Source organism: Elephas maximus, chromosome 2 (assembly GCF_024166365.1).
Source record: "Elephas maximus indicus isolate mEleMax1 chromosome 2, mEleMax1 primary haplotype, whole genome shotgun sequence".
Lineage (NCBI taxonomy): Eukaryota > Metazoa > Chordata > Mammalia > Proboscidea > Elephantidae > Elephas > Elephas maximus.
The window spans coordinates 65,024,264-65,041,412 of NC_064820.1; the positions used below are offsets into that span (position 1 = coordinate 65,024,264).

A 17,149-nucleotide genomic window follows, 5' to 3' on the forward strand; every position below is an offset into this window, starting at 1 on the left:
CCCTGGCCCGGACGGCTTCACTGCAGAGTTCTACCAAACTATCAGAGAACAGTTAACACCACTACTACTAAAGGTATTTCAAAGCATAGAAAATGATGGAATACTACCTAACTCATTCTATGAAACCAGCATATCCCTGATACCAAAACCAGGTAAAGACACCACAAAAAAAAAAGAAACTTACAGACCTATATCCCTCATGAACATAGATGCAAAAATCCTCAACAAAATCTAGCCAATAGAATTCAACAACATATCAAAAAAATAATCCACCACAAGCACGTGGGATTTATTTTTTTTATATACAAGGTTGGTTCAATATTAGAAAAACCATTAATGTAATCCATCATGTAAATAAAACAAAAGACAAAAACCAAATGATCTTATCAATTGATGCAGAAAAGGCTTTTGACAAAGTCCAACACCCATTCATGATAAAAACTCTCAGCAAAATAGGAATTGAAGGAAAATTCCTCAACACAATAAAGGGCATCTGTACAAAGCCAACAGCCAACATCACTCTAAATGGAGAGAGCCTGAAAGCACTTCCCTTGAGAACGGCTACCAGACAAGGATGTCCTTTATCGCCGCTCTTATTCAACATTGTGCTAGAGGTCCTAGCCAGAGCAATTAGGCTAGACAAAGAAATAAAGGGCATCTGGACTGGCAAGGAGGTAGTAAAATTATCTCTATTTGCAGATGACATGATCTTATACACAGAAAACCCTAAGGAATCCTCCAGAAAACTACTGAAACTAATAGAAGAGTTCGGCAGAGTTTCAGGTTACAAGATAAACATACAAAAATCAGTTGAATTCCTCTACATCAACAAAAAGAACATCGAAGAGGAAATCACCAAATCAATACCATTCACAGTAGCCCCCAAGAAGATAAAATACTTAGGAATAAATCTTACCGAAGATGTAAAAGACCTATACAAAGAAAACTACAAAGTGCTAGTGCCAGAAAATAAAACGGACCTACATAAGTGGAAAAACATACCTTGCTCATGGATAGGAAGACCTAACATAGTAAAAAATCTCTGTTCTACCAAAAGCCATCTAGAAATACAATGCCCTTCCGATCCAAATTCCAATGACATTTTTTAATGTGACGGAGAAACAAATCACCAACTTCATATGGAAGGGAAAGAAGCCCCGGATAAGGAAAGCATTACTGAAAAAGAAGAAGAAAGTGGGAGGCCTCACTGTACCTGATTTTAGAACATATTATACAGCCACAGTAGTCAAAACAGCCTGGTACTGGTACAACAACAGGCACATAGACCAATGGAACAGAAATGAGGACCCAGATATAAATCCATCCACATGTGAGCAGCTGATATTTGACAAAGGCCCAGTGTCAGCTAATTGGGGAAAAGATAGTCTTTAACAAATGGTGCTGGCATAACTGGATATCCATTTGCAAAAAAATGAAACAGGACCCATACCTCACACCATGCACAAAAACTAACTCCAAGTGGATCAAAGACCTAAACATAAAGACTAAAACGATAAAGATCATGAAAGAAAAAATAGGGACAACATTACGAGCCCTAATACAAGGCATAAAGAGAATACAAAACATTACTAAAAATGACAAAGAGAAACCAGATAACTGGGAGCTCCTAAAAATCAAACACCTATGCTCATCTAAAGACTTCACAAAAGAGTAAAATGACCACCTACAGATTGGGAAAAAATTTTTCAGCTATGACATCTCTGACCAGCACCTGATCTCTAAAATCTATGTGATTCTGTTAAAACTCAACCACAAAAAAAACAAACAACCCAATTAAAAATTGGGCAAAGGATATGAACACGCACTTCACTAAAGAAGATATTCAGGTGGCTAACAGATATTTGAGAAAATGCTCTCGATCATTAGCCATTAGAGAAATACAAATTAAAAGTACAGTGAGATTCCATCTCACTCCAACAAGGCTGGCATTAATCCAAAAAACACAAAATAATAAATGTTGGAGAGGCTGTGGAGTGATTGGAACTCTTATACACTGCTGGTGGGAATGTAAAATGGGACAACCACTTTGGAAATCTATCTGGCGTTTCCTTAAACAGTTAGAAATAGAACTACCATACAATCCAGAAATCCCACTCCTCAGAATATATCCTAGAGAAATAAAAGCCTTTACATGAACAGATATATGCACACCCATGTTTATTGCAGCTCTGTTTACAATAGCAAAAAGCTGGAAGCAACCAAGGTGTCCATCAACAGATGAATGGCTAAATAAATTATGGTATATTCACACAATGGAATACTACGCATCGATAAAGAACAGTGACAAATCTGTGAAACATTTCACAACATGGAGGAACCCGGAAGGCATTATGCTGAGTGAAATTAGTCAGAGGCAAAAGGTCAAATTTTGTATAAGACCACTATTATAAGATCTTGAGAAATAGTTTAAACAGAGAAGAACACATTTTTCTGTGGTTATGAGAGGGGGGAGGGAGGTAGAGGGTTATTTACTGATTAGATAGTAGATAAGAACTACTTTAGGTGAAGGGAAGGACAATACTCAATACAGGGAAAGTCAGCGCAACTGGACTAGACCAAAAGCAAAGAAGTTTCCGGGATAAACTGAATGCTTTGAAGGTCAGCGGAGCAAGGGTGGGGGTTTGGGGACTATGGCTTAAGGGGACATCTAAGTCAACTGGCAAAATAAATTCTATTAAGAAAACACTCTGCATCCCACTTTGAAGTGTGGCGTCTGGGGGCTTAAATGCTAACAAGCAGCCATCTAAGATGCATCAATTGGTCTCAACCCACCTGGAGCAAAGGAGAATGAAGAACACCAAGGTCACACGACAACTAAGAGCCCAAGAGACAGAAAGGGCCACATGAGCCAGAGACTTACATCATCCTGAGACCAGAAGAACTAGATGGTGCCCGGCCACAACCGATGACTGCCCTGACAGGGAGCACAACAGAGAGCCCCTGAGGGAGCAGGAGAACAGTGGGATGCAGACCCCAAATTCTCATAGAAAGACCAGACTTAATGGTCTGACTGAGACTAGAAGAATCCTGGCAGTCATGGTTCCCAAACCTTCTGTTGGCCCAGGATAGGAACCATTCCTGAAGACAACTCATCAGACATGGAAGGGACTGAACAATGGGTTGGAGAGAGATGCTGATGAGGAGTGAGCTACTTGTAACAGGTGGGCACTTGAGATTGTGTTGGCATCTCCTGTCTGGAGGGGAGATGGGAGGGTAGAGAGGGTTAGAAACTGGCAAAACGGTCACAAAAGAAGAGACTGGAAGAAGGGAGCAGGCTGACTCATTAGGGGGAGAGTAAATGGGAGTATGTACTAAGGTGTATATAAGTTTATATGTGAGAGACTTGCTTGATTTGTAAACTTTCACTTAAAGCACAATAAAAACTATTTTTTAAAAAAAATTTTGTCAGATCAAGTGCATACTGACTCACTGTAATGCACCACTAGCAATGCTCACAGCACAACGATCCTGACCTTGAAGTTAAGAAACACTGCACCACTTAAGTAGGATCAAAATCAATACCTGAAGAATGGAAAGAATGCATGCTTTACAGTCAGACCTGGGTTCAAACACCAGCTCTGCCACTTACTGGTTGTACTGGGTTTGACACACGGTAAGTATTTAATGTTCCACTGCTATTCATAAGGTTTTTGCTGACTGATGTTTTTCAGAAGTAGACCGCCGGGTCCTTCTTCCTACTCTGTCTCAGTCCAGAAACTCAGCTGAAACCTGTCTCCCATGGGTATTGGAATACGGGTCGCATAGCTTCCAGCATCACAGCAACGTGCAAGCCCCCACAGTACAACAAACTGACAGACAAGTGGTTGGTGGGGGGTGCCATCAACTGATGCCTTGGAATTGTGGTTTGGAGAATACTGAATATACCATGGACTGCCAAAAGAACAAACAAATCTGTCTTGGAAGAAGTACAACCAGAATGCTTCTCAGAAGCAAGTATGGCATGACTATGTCTCACATACTTTGGACATGTTATCAGGAGGGATCAGTCCCTGGAGAATGACATCATACTTGGTGAAGCAGAGGGTCAGCGAAAAAAGAGGAAGACCCTCGAGAAGATGTACTGACACAGTAGCTGCAGAACTAGGCTTAAGCATAACAATGTGAAGATGGCACAGGATCGGACAGCATTGCATTCTGTGAGGATGGCACAGGACCGGGCAGCATTGCGTTCTGTGAGGATGGCACAGGACCGGGCAGCATTGCGTTCTGTTGTACATAGGGTCGCTATAAGTCGGAATCGACTCATTGGCACCTCACAACAAAGTACTTAATAAATATTCAGTTTTCTTCCACTCCAAGATGCCACCAAAGGGTCAGATAAAAACCAAAAAGCACCCTCTCTTGGAAGTCACCTTCAAACAACCTCATGACAATGCAGCTTCATCCTCCTTATTTATGTGTAAAATTACATCAATGAGCAGGAAATCAGGAAGTTGAAAGACCTAGAATAGGAGGCGGATTCATTCAGCACATACCCAAATCTTTATGGACATCACAGCATTCCACCAGTCAGCTGCCAGGCATTGGGGGCCTAGGTACTGGAAGTGCCAGAAGTACTCATTGTAAGAAAACAATTAAACCCCCTCCACAGCCCTATGCCATCAGCAGTGTTCCTCACACCCCTCAGAACTGTCCCAGTCCCACAGCGAGATCCTTGCCTAAAGTCTTTGTTTCTAAAATAAAAATATGCGAGTAACCAAGTATCCTTTTCTTCTCTCTTTAGACTGCAAATATATTCTGAAATTTTCTCTCCATTGTGTCCTTGTTTATACTGAATCTTCATAATAACCACCTGTCTTGGTTATCTAATGCTGCTATAACAGAAATATCACAGGTGGATGGCTTTAACAAATAGAAACTTATTCTCTCACAGTCTAATAGGCTACAAGTCAGCTCCAGCGGAAGGCTTTCTCTCTCTGTGGGCTCTGGAGGAAGGTCCCTGGCATCAATCTTTCCCTGGTCAAGAAGCTTCTCAGCAGAGATCCAGAATACAAAGGAAACACTATTCTCCTGGCTCTTGTTTCCTGATGGTATGACATCCCCTGTGTCTCTGCTTGCTTCTCTCTTTTATATCTTAAAAGAGACTGGCTGAAAACACAATCCAATCTTGTAGATTGAGTCCTGTTTCATTAACATAACTGCCACTAATCCCATCTCATCAACATCATAGAGATAGGCTTTACAACGCATAGGACAAATCACAACAGATGACAAAATGGTGGACTATCACACAATACAGGGAATCATGGCATAGCCAAATTGATGCACATATTTTTGCAGACACAATTCATTCCATGACACCATCTCTCAGAAGTTAAGGAATTTACCTCTAACTACACAACATAAAGAAAACAAAAATCCTTAAGTTGGACCAATAAACAACATCATGGTAAATGGAGAAAAGGTTGAAGTTGTCAAGAATTTCATTTACTTGGATCCACAATCAACGCCCATCGAAGCAGCAGTCAAGAAACCAAACAGTACATTGCATTGGGCAAATCTACTGCAAAAGGTCTCTTTAAAGTATTAAAAAGCAAAGATGTCACTTGAATGGCTAAGGTTCGCCTGACCCAAGCCACGATGTTTTCAATCACCTCATATGCTTACAAAACCTGGAATTGAATAAGGAAGACCAAAGAATCGACACCTTTGAATTATGATATTGTCAAAAAATATTGACTATACCATGGTTTTGGGTATACCATGGACTGCCAGAAGAACAAACAAAAAAAGTACATCCAAAAAGCTCCTTGGAAGCAAGGATGGTGTCATGGACTAAAATGTGTTCTCCAAAAATATGTGTATCAATTTGGCTAGGCCACAATTCCCAGTATTTGTGACTGTCCACCATTTTGTCATCTGATGTGATTTTCCTGTGTTGTAAATCTTATCATTATGTTGTTAATGAGAAGGATGAGCAGCAGTTATACTGATGAGGTCTACAGGATTAGGTAGTGTCTTACCTCTTTTGAGATATAAAAGAGAGAAGCGAGCAGAGAGACATGGGGACCTCATACCACCAAGAAAGCAGCGCCGGGAGCAGAGCGTGTCCTTTGGATCCGGGGTCCCCGGGCCTGAGAAGCTCCTCAACCAGGGAAAGACTGATGACAAGGACCTTCCTCCGGAGCCGACAGAGAGATAAAGCCTTCCCCTGGAGCTGGAACCCTGAGTTTGGACTTACAGCCTGCTAGACTGTGAGAGAATAAATTTCTTTGTTGAAGCCATCTACTTGTGGTATTTCTGTTACAGTGGCACTAGATAACTTTCATGAATTGAATTATGCCCCCCAAAAAATGTGTATATCGATTTGGCTGGGCATTGTGTGGTTGTACCCCATTTCGTTATTGTAATTTTATGTTAAAAGGATTAGGGTGGGATTGTAACACCACCCTTATCCAGGTCACATCCCTGATCAAACCAAGGGAGTTTCCCTGGGGTGCGGTCTGTACCACCTTTTATCTCTCAAAAGATAAAAAGGAAAGGGAAGCAAGCAGAGAGTTGGGGACCTCATACCATCCCATCAAGAAAGCAGTACAAGGAGCAGAGCGCATCCTTTGGACTCAGGGTCCCTGTTCAGGGATGTTCCTTGTCTGGGAGAACACTGATAAGAAGGCCTACAGAGAGAGAAAGCCTTCCCCTGGAGCCAGTGAATTCAGACTTCTAGCCTACTGGACTATGAAAGAATAAACTTCTCTTTGTTAAAGCCATCCACTTGTGGTATTTCTGTTATAGCAGCACTAGATGACCAAGACAATAACTAAGACAGACGGCTAGACTTCGTCTCATGTGCTTTGGACATGTTATCAGAGGGACCAGTCCCTAGAGAAGGACATCATGCTTCCTAAAGTGAAGGGTCAGCGAAAAAGATGGATTGATGCAGTGGCTGCAACAATGGGCTCAAGCATGGTCGGGATTGTGAGGATGGCACCAACCCAGGCAGTGCTTTGTTCTTTTGTACACAGGGTCGCTATGAGTAGGAACCAACTTGATGGTACCTAACAAAAAAAAAAAAAAAAACAACAACACACAGCTAATGGACCCCTGGTGGCACAGTGGTTAAGAGCTGGGCTGCTAACCAAAAGGTCAGCAGTTCAAATCCACCAGCCACTCCTCAGAAACCCTATGGGGCTGTTCTACTTCGTCCCATAGGGTCGCTATGAGTAGAAATCAACTGGACAGTGAGTGATGGTACCAATTTGTATATCTAAATCTAAAGTCTACCCTCTCTTACCACCTCCTGCTAGAAATACAAAAATGTTAACAGAGAAACAAACGTCACATCACCATGGTTTTTAAAGCTAGTTCCAGGGAATAATCTAACAAGTGTTTAAGAAATGCTTATTGGAGATATTATTTCTTTTTATTCAGCCACTCTAGCGATTCGCCATATAGAAACATAGGCATTTACAAGGGGAATTTTATTAATTATTTTGAATTGTTAAATGAAGTTTTTTTTTTAACTTTAAAAAATACATTTCTAGAAATTTTAGATGTATTTTTTATAATCAGGAGAAAAATCAGAACCAGTTTGAGTAGAAAATGGTTAAAGTATGGCATACACACAGATTTATAAGAGTAAGTCAAAAAGTACTGGTACAAAATCATAGAAACCTGTATTAAACAAAAATATCAAAATGTGAAGTTACTGTTTCTTGACATATCCTCCACCTAGGTCTATATACTTCTGAAGACAGTGTTTCCATCTCTCTAACCCTTCCCCAAAGAATTCTGCGCTCTTCAATGTACACCATGTCAAAACAGGAATTTTGGCATCCTCGAGGGATTCGAAAAATCGTGTTCTTTGAGTTTTGGGAACAAAAAAAAAGTCTGACCAGACAAGACCAGGGCTATAGGGTGGATGGGGTAAGGTTTCTCAATGAAATTCTCATAGGACAGCCCTTGCTACCCTCAAAGAATGAGCAGGTACATTGTTGTGATAGAAAAAAAATTTCTCAGTGCAACTTTCCTTGGCCTTTTTCTCCCAATGAACGCAGTTTTCAGTTTTCTTAAAGCTCCTTCATAATAAGCCCCATGCTCATCCTGTGTCCTTCAGAAAATCTATCAAGATTACCTCTTCGGAATCCCCCAAAACAGTCACCATAACCTTCTGAGTGGTCTTCCTTCCCTTGGCTCATCTTTGAGATCTTCCTAGCCTTCCTTAAAACGCATGATCCATCTAAACACTGTTGTTTAATGTGGGGCAGCATTCCCATAAATTTGTTGCAAAGCTTCAAAGATTTGGCCCCAATATCAAAATTTTTTTTCCTTGACACAAAAAGTATCCTTTTTTTTGAAGGCACCCTAACAAGACTAAGACAAGTGTATTACTGAGAGAACTTGTCCGCAGCCCTCCACTGATCACAGAGACATGTTTAAACATGTTTTGTTTGGAATAAACCCGTGCATATATGAGCTGGCACCCCAGTAGCAATACTTTTTGACTTACCCCCGCATATGCACTGACATAAGTACTCAATACATGTTTATTAAAAGAAAGAAAAATGTCCACGATATAATTAAGTGGGGAAAAAAGTTACAAAGAGTATATATTATCTGATCCTATGTTTAAGATACTATACACATATGAAAGCTGAAAGAACATACAATAAATTGTTTAAAAATGAAAGAGAGAGGGAGAAAGGGAAAGAAATGAAATGAAATAAGGTCATCTCTCCTAAAGCAGGAATTTTGAGTGACTTTTACTCTGTGTAACATATTTCCATAATGTCTGAATTTTTACCATGATCATGTGTTGCTTCTATACGCAAAAAAAAAAAGAAAGAATAAACAGTTTTTAATGTATAATTTTGTTTGCATTTTCCTAACTTTTTTCGTTCTTAATCATTTTCAGTTCTTCTCAGATTTGCTATTTTTCTATTAGGTCTTTTTTAAAAATCTATTTTAAGAACTGTTTAAACCTAGAATGTAAATATGTAGAAGGCAGAGATGTTGTTCACTAACAGTATCCCCAATATCGAGGACAGTGCTTGCAATATAGCAAAAAAAAAAAAATTAAAAAACCAAACCCATTCCCATCGAGTCAATCCGGCTAACAGCAACCCTGTAGGACACAGTAAAACTGTCCCATAGGGTTTCCAAGTGTACCTGCTGGACTCGAACTGCGGATCTTTTGATTAGCAGCTGTAGCTCTTAACCACTGAGCCACCAGGGTTTCCTGACATATAGTACACCTGCTTAATAAATATGTACCAAGTGAATAAGTACAGAATGTTAATTCCTTTTCATATATGTTATGTATTTTTTTCTCCCAGTCTATAAATTTGTTTATAAATTTGGTCTCTAACTATACAATGGTTTTATTGTTGCTATTGTTTTAAGGAAACAAATATATCTTTTTTATGTCTTCAGAGTTTATTCTCTTAATTAAGAAAGTTTCCCCATTCTGAGGTATTAAAAATATTTATTTAAATTTCCTTTTAGTATTTTAGAGGTTTGTTTTTTAATATTTGAATCTTTAACTGGAATTTTTGTAAGGTGGGAGGTAGGGAACCTAGCTTCAGTTTCTTCCAAATGGAAAGCCGATTATACAAACATCGTTTATTAAATAAATCATCCTTTTCTCAATAAACTGGAATATTATTAAGTTACTTACATGTTACCTATCTTGAACCTGTTTCTGAATTCTCTCTTCTATCCCACTAAACTGTCTGCCTATTCCTATGTAGCACTATGTCGTTGCGATTAACTTAGGTAACACAAAGTTTAAGTATCTGGTAAGACAAGGCCACTCTAGTCTTCTTTTAATTTTTTTCTTTTAATATTCACACTTTTATCCTTCTTATGAACTTCCAATCCATTGTATCCAGTCTCCCTGAACCAGACAAAAAAAAAAAAAACTCCATTAGGATTCTGATTGGAATCATATTGGTTTTTAATTGCCCTACTGACAGCTGACTTACATTTAATAATAGATATTTTCTAAGGCATCCTTATCAAAGACTCATTTCTTTTTAAAATAGAATTTATAAACAGAATTTTGAGAATTTATTTTTATTTTGAATGGCATTTACCATTATCAATTATGTTTATATAATCTATGAAACACTTTAGAGGGAGGGTCTTAAAATCTAGTGAGGATGTTGGTCTCTGCTCCTACTTGTTTCCAAATATAAGTGGTTATATGACTACCTTGCCCACAATGAGAAAGAATTAAGTTAATTTTCTTTAAAATAATCTAGAGACACACCCTTCTCAGTCACATTTATAATAGAAAATACCCTATGTCACCAAAGAACAAGACAGAGTTTGAGAATGTATTTTTTCCATGATATATTTGAAGAAATAATCTTTATAACAAAGTGCATAAAGCAGATTTGCTTTGTGATTAAAAAGCACTCTTGTTTTTCTTATTTATTTCAGACTCCTAGTTTAAGATATAAAGAATCATACAACTGTTTTCATTTAATATCATGAGCCGAACAGCAGGATACAACAGCTAGTGCTGAAATGTGCTTTCTGTTCTTTTCTCCAGAATATTTATTGCATTTCCTTCCTTCTTGGTGCCAAAAATATTATAATAGTGGTACTATTAAGAGGACTACTGGTCTGGGAGTTTAGAGATAATCAAATTCTACATCTAGTTGTACTTGCCACATGCTAGCTGACTAGTGAACTGACCAGTGATCAAGTCAGCTCACCTCTTTGGGCCTCAGTAAAATGAGGGAACTAGAGGAGATAATCTTTACAGTCATTCTAGCTCTAAATTTGATGGCCACTATAAGTCTTTTAAAGTTTACCAGTTGGCACCAGATGATATAAATAACTCAGGATACATTCAAAGGGTCAGTAGATTTAAGTAGTTTTCAAAAAAAAAAAAAAAAAACTGATTTCTCACTCTTCACTTCAAAAATAATAAACTATACACGGATTACAAAAATGAAAGCTATTTCAGTGGAGATGAATAAATTGCTAATTAGCTTCCATGTTCATCATGAATTGACAAAGTCTGCCATTTGATGTTTGGCATAAAAATGTACCTACTCTCCTATTTTCAGACTTTGGGCCTTTAAAAATGGAGGGAGACTTTTAAGAATTATCTATATGGGATCAAATTGACAACAGCAACTCAAAAGATTAGATAGAAAACTTAGGGGGCAGTGAGTTTATGTTAATGGAAGAGGAACAATTCAGAAAAGGAGGGTGAGAATAGTTGCACAACTCGAAGAATGCAATCAATGTCACAGAATTGCTCATGTAGGAATTGTTGAATTAGTGTACGTTCTGTTGTCTATTTTCAACAACTAAAGATAAAATAATTTTTTTTTTTTTAAATGGAATAAGAAAGTACAGTGAGCCATGAAAGGAGGAGGTAAGGCAAACAGAGGGTTCTTCTGGTCCTACTGTTTGTATACCAATAGATTTTCCCAAACTTTTCCTGGAGAGAGATTAGGTTGAGAATGATGTTGGGAAAAGGGAGAAGTGGTATGCTGGGCATGAGGAGAAGGAAAGGTGGGCTGGGCCGATAGAGAGGGCTGTCACAAACTTTATGATTTACCTGGTTAAAGCTTTAAAGCACAACTGAACAACACTCAGGGAAAATATCATGACTTACAGATTTTACAATGGAGGAAAAGCACTTTTAATGATGACTGCAATCACTGATAAATCAGGAATCCATTTTCCAAAAAAATTTGGTTATTTTCTGTGTCCTCAAAATCTTAGTTTAAGATCAAGTTTCTCAAATAGAGTAAAGCTGAGAAATTAAATGATTAGAAATTCTAATGAAACTGAGGTGTTTTCATTAACTACCCACATCATTTAATTTTCTACTTAATTTGATCAGTCTAAACTTGGCCTAAGAAATCTTGACAGCAGAGAACACTTGGTTTTCTAAATTCCTTTGATAACATTTCATTGTGCCTCAGAATCTGGCAGTGTCTCATACACAGGCTCTCTGTCCTAACAACTGAATCCATGAAACGTGGTATCTCATACAACTGTGGACATGAGATTAAAAAATGGTTCCAGCTCTCTTCCCCAGCACTGCCAACGGAGGTGGCAGCCATCTATCTCCTGCTGGCATCATGGCTGTCCTCAGACCCCTAGCGAAGCCCAAGATCATCAAAAAGAGGATCAAGTTTATCCAGCACCAATTAGACCATTATGTCAAAATTAAATGTAACTGGTGCAAGCCCAGAAGCACTGAAAACATGGTGCCAGGAAGATTTAAGGGCCAGATCTTGATGTCCAACACTGATTATGGCAGCAACAGGAAAACAAAGCACAGCTGCACAGTGGCCTCTGCAAGTTCCTGGTCTACAAAAGTCAAGGAACTGCAAGTGCTGCTGATGTGCAACAAAGAGTTCTAAAAGTTTCCACAGACAAATCCAACCTCCTCAAGACTAAGGATTAGCCAGGAGGACTGTGGTTGAGGCCTCCAAACATAGAGTCTGGGACAGGGTGATCCTGGCCTGTCCTGTACTTGCTGTGTGGCTTGGGAATGCACTTCCCCTTCGTGGGCTTTGGTTTCCTCATCGATCTTACTGTGCTGAGATTGCTCATTTCCTCCAACAACGGCAAAGCCATTGTGGGTAGAGCAGCCCAGCTGGCCTACGGACTCACCAATCCCAATGCCAGGCTGCGCAGCCAAGAAATGAATAGATAGCTGTTTTCAAGTTTTATTTGTGCTAAATAAAACCATAAAAACTTAAAAATGGTTCAAACTATGATGTAATTTGATTTTTTTAGTCTAAGGCAAGAAGCATGAAGACTAGTCATTGCAAGATCCAGAGCCTTCCTGTTCCCCTTGAATAAAACCAAACCAAACTCACTGCCGTTGAGTTGTGTCAATAAATCGCAGGGAAGGGAGGAGAAAAAGTACATGTTATTTTCCCTCCCCAAAAGAGAATAAAAGTTTTTCTCAGTCCTTGATAACACACAGTCTCTTTCTCTTCCCCAAAGTTGGCCCTACCAACAGCCCTGACCACAAATGGTTTCAAACGGTAGAAGCAACTGTGAAATGGAAGCAGATATGAAAAATACCCCTTTAAAAACCCTATTTGTTTCTTGTCATCACCATTCATACCTCTTAGAGGCCAGCCTAAGAAAACCTAAACTTATATTTGTTGAATTTTTTTCAAAATAAATGAATCATTCTGAGTCTCTGTGGTAGCTGTTTGCAAAGTTGAGCGCAATAATTCCTACCATCTTTGCTTGCACGTTCCTTTACACTGTGACTTTGCCACTTCTCCCATCAAGAAGTAGAGCTGAATTTCTAGAATCTGGACTTGGCTGTATGATTTGTTTTGTCCAGTGAAATTTGAATAAAAAGGCACAACCAGAGGCCTTCTTTTGTCTACGTTGGAACCATGAGACTACTCTGTGAAGATGCCTGGGCAAGCCTACAGGAGATGCATGGCCTGGCTAACAGCCAGAACCAAGTCCAGCTGTCAGCTTCGACTGACCAGTCCTAGCCAAATCACCAAATGACTGTGGCACATGAACTCCAACAGAAGGACAACTCAGATAAGCCTTGCACAGAATGCTGACCCACAGATTCATAAGCCAATAAAACAGTTGTTGTTTTAAGCCAAAGGAAACAACATCAAAGACTCCCCAAGTTCCCTGAAATCATATGTAGAATTTCATAAGTATGTGGCACATGCACTTTTTGAGGAGGGGATCCATAATCTTTATCAGATTCTCAAAGTGGTCTACAAGCCAAAAAAAATTAAGGAACCATGAGCCCTGTTATAGATTGAACTGTGTCCCCAAAATAAATGTGTTGGAATCCTAACCCCTATATCTATGAATGTAATCCAGTTTGGGGAGTCTCAGGTGGTGTAAATGATTAACGAATTCAGCTGCTAACCAGCATGTTGGAGGTTCGGGTTCACTCAGAGGCTTCTCAGAAGAAAGGCCTGGTGATCTACCTCAAAAAATCACCCATCCCTGAGGACTGTGGGGACCATGGTCTCGGGGAACATCCAGCTCAACTGGCATAACAGAGTTTATAAAGAATATGTTCTACATTCTACTTTGGTGAGTAGGGTCTTAAAAGCCTGTGAGCGGCCATCTTAGGATACTCCACTGGTCTCACCCTTTCGGGAGCAAGGAATAATGAAGAAAACTAAAGACATAAGGGAAAGATTAGTCCAAAGGACTAATGGACCGCATCTACCACGGCCTCCACCAGACTGAGTCCAGCACAACTAGATCGCGCCCCGCTACCACCACTGACTGCTCTAACAGGGATCGCAATAGAGTGTTCCAGACAGAGCTGGAGAAAAATGTAGAACAAAATTCTAACTCAAAAAGAAAGACCAGACTTGCTGGCCTGACAGAGACTGAAGAAACCCTGAGTATGGCCCCCAGACACCCTTTCAGCTCAGTAATGAGATCACTCCTGAGGTTCACCCTTCAGCCAAAGATTGAACAGGCCCATGGAACAAAATAAGAGTAAAGGGGCACATCACCTCTGGGCCAGGGACTGGAAGGTAGGAGGGAACAGGACAGCTGGTAATAGGGAGCCCAGGGTTAAGAAGGGAAAGTGTTGACATGTCATGGGGTTGTTAAAGAATGTCATAAAACAATCTGTGTAATGTTTGATGAGAAGCTAGTTTGCTCCGTAAACTTTTTCTAAAGTTCAACAAAAATAAATTAAAAAAAAAAAAAAATCAGCCATTGAAAACACTGTGGAGCACAGTTCTACTCTGATACACACGGGGTCACCCGGAATCAATATCAACTCAAAGGCAATTGGTTAATCCTGTTTGGAGATACTATTTTCTTTGTTATGTTAATGAGATGATACCCAGTAGAATGAGTTTCACATCTAATCACTTCTAAGTTATAAAAACAGCAGATTAAACACAGAGGCACACACAAGGGAAGATGCCATGTGAGGATTTTCTACAAACCAAGGAACCAAGGAATGCTCAGGACTACCTACAAGGAAGGAAATCACAAGGTTGAGACCCTGATTTGAACTGTTAGCCACCAGAACCATGAGAAAATAAATTTCTGTTCTTTAAAGCCACCAACTTATGGTATTTCTGTTAGGGCAGCACTAGGTCACTAAGACCAGCCCTAGCCATGATCCTTCCTTCCAGAAGCTGGCCTTCTTAGCTGTGGCCTGAACTCATGAGCCATAGCCTTTCTGGCTCTAGAAAGAAAAGGAAACTTTATATTACTTGCTGCCCCACTGCCTCACCTGTTCCACATATATGTGTCTAGTTGAGTGAATAACTTGAATAACTTGCTTCCCACCATTTCCTGGATATCCATTAGGGCACATGATGTAAATTCCCAAGTGAACTGGCCAGAAGTGGTGAGAGACAGAGGAGGGAGGTGCCTTTCTCACAAATTACCATTAAGCTGTAAAGAAAGCCCTCTAAAAACCTGCTATGGACATTACTAGTTTGCCACCACTTATTCCATTATGGTAATATGCTTGAAACAGAAAACACTAAAATTATTTACTCCAGGTTGTAAAGCAGATCAAGTACATCCCAGAACTCTGAATACCAAGCTTTCTCCCAGGAGAAAAGGCAGCACCCTGGACCAGCAGGGTCTGCAGAGGCTCTTTCACACTTAGTTATCTAGTGCTGCTATAGCAGAAATACCAAAAGTGGATGGCTTCTACAAACAAGTTTATTCTTTCACGGTCTAGGAGGCTAGAAGGACAAATTCAGGGCACCAGCTCTAGAGGAAGGCTTTCTCTCTCTGTTGGTTCCAGGGGAAGGTCCTTGTCATTAATCTTCCCTTGGTCTAGGAGCTTCTCTGCTTCAGGGACCTCAGGTACAAAGGATGTGCTCTGCCCCCAGCAATGCTTTCTTGGTGATATGAGGTCTCCCACCCTATGCTCGCTCTCATTCCCCCTTCCTTTTATCTCTTGTAAGATAAAAGGTGGTACAGGCCACACCCCATGAAAACTCCCTTTACATTGGATCAGGGATATAGCCTGAGCAAGGGTGTTATGTCCCACCCTAATCCTTTTTAACATAATCACTCTTGCCTCATTAACCACAGGCAGAGATTAGGATTTACAACACATGGGAAAATCCCCTCAGATGACAAAATGGTGGACAATCACACAATACTGGGAATCATGGCCTAATCAAGTTGACACATATTTTGGGGAGGCCCAATTCAATCCATGACACACACCTTTCATTCTGACCAACCCCTCATTTAAGTTGGTGCTGACAGAAACTTAGGCCAGGGGCCAGAAATGTGGCCTGGGATCCACTTCTGTTCTGGGCACTGTTAGAAAGAACTTGTCAAGCGTCACCACAGGTGTCACTCAGGAAGGAAACACACCTGCCCAGATTGAACCAAACAAGGAGCATTACAGGAGTTGAGGTGGCCCTAAGGTTAGGGACTGGGTTTTTCCTCACCCAGCTGCAGGCGTTAGATTCCGGAGGACAAAGCGCGGGGGGGTCACCCTGGTCTTCTGGACTCTTTAAATCACAAGGCGTCGCTTTTTGGCGAGAACCCAGCCAACGTCTCGGAACGAAGCTGCACCCCACCCGCGACAGGCTGGACTCCAGGTCCATTAGCCTTTCTTTGCGCATCGTCCCGAAAACGACAGCACCAGCCTTAACACGTCCTGCCTCCAAACCCCAGGCCAGCCGCACAGTAGAAACGAGGACTGACAAGCACGCTGCCCGCAGGCAGGCTGGGGTATCGCGGGGCGGGCGGCTTCGCCAGGCCCCCGCAAACTCACTCACCAGCTTGGTGGCCCGGTACGGCCCGGGCCCCACGATGCGGTGCTCCATGGCCCGCACGCAAGGGGCGGCTGCAGCAGGGCCGGCGCCGATACCCCAGCCGGCAGAGCTGCAGTTTGAATCGCGAGCCTGCAGGCTCCGGGCGCTGATTGGGCGCCTTGGCGCCACGTGACGGAAGCTGCGCGTCGCGGCGCCGGGACCCGGCTGCTGGGGAGGTTGGAGAGGACGGCTGGCGGGCAGCGGAGCTGCCTCTCGGCTGACTGAGCTGTGGATGTGAACCCACCATGGGCGAAGGCTGCTGCCCGTCCTGCCCTCAGCGTGCGACACCGGGGTCGGGTTTGGACTGATTCTGCTGGGCTTTCCCGCGGGGAGCGCGTCCCCGCCCTGGAGCGCAGCTGGCGCCCCTTACCCCCCCCCCA

At 41.2% G+C, this 17,149-nt stretch overlaps 1 protein-coding gene and 1 pseudogene across 1 annotated transcript in view; one reads left to right on the top strand and one right to left on the bottom strand.

The window, feature by feature from the left end:
• The window catches only part of DEPDC1B (DEP domain containing 1B), a 110,103-nt gene extending 93,281 nt beyond the window's left edge, over window positions 1–16,822 (bottom strand). The window contains exon 1 of the mRNA XM_049857614.1: window positions 16,734–16,822. Within this exon, the coding sequence (XP_049713571.1) occupies window positions 16,734–16,781 (48 nt within the window). The 5' untranslated portion in view covers window positions 16,782–16,822. The remainder of the gene's footprint in view (window positions 1–16,733) is intronic.
• On the top strand, window positions 12,087–12,667 carry LOC126061544 (60S ribosomal protein L32-like; annotated as a pseudogene).
• Window positions 16,823–17,149: the final 327 nt, after the last annotated feature.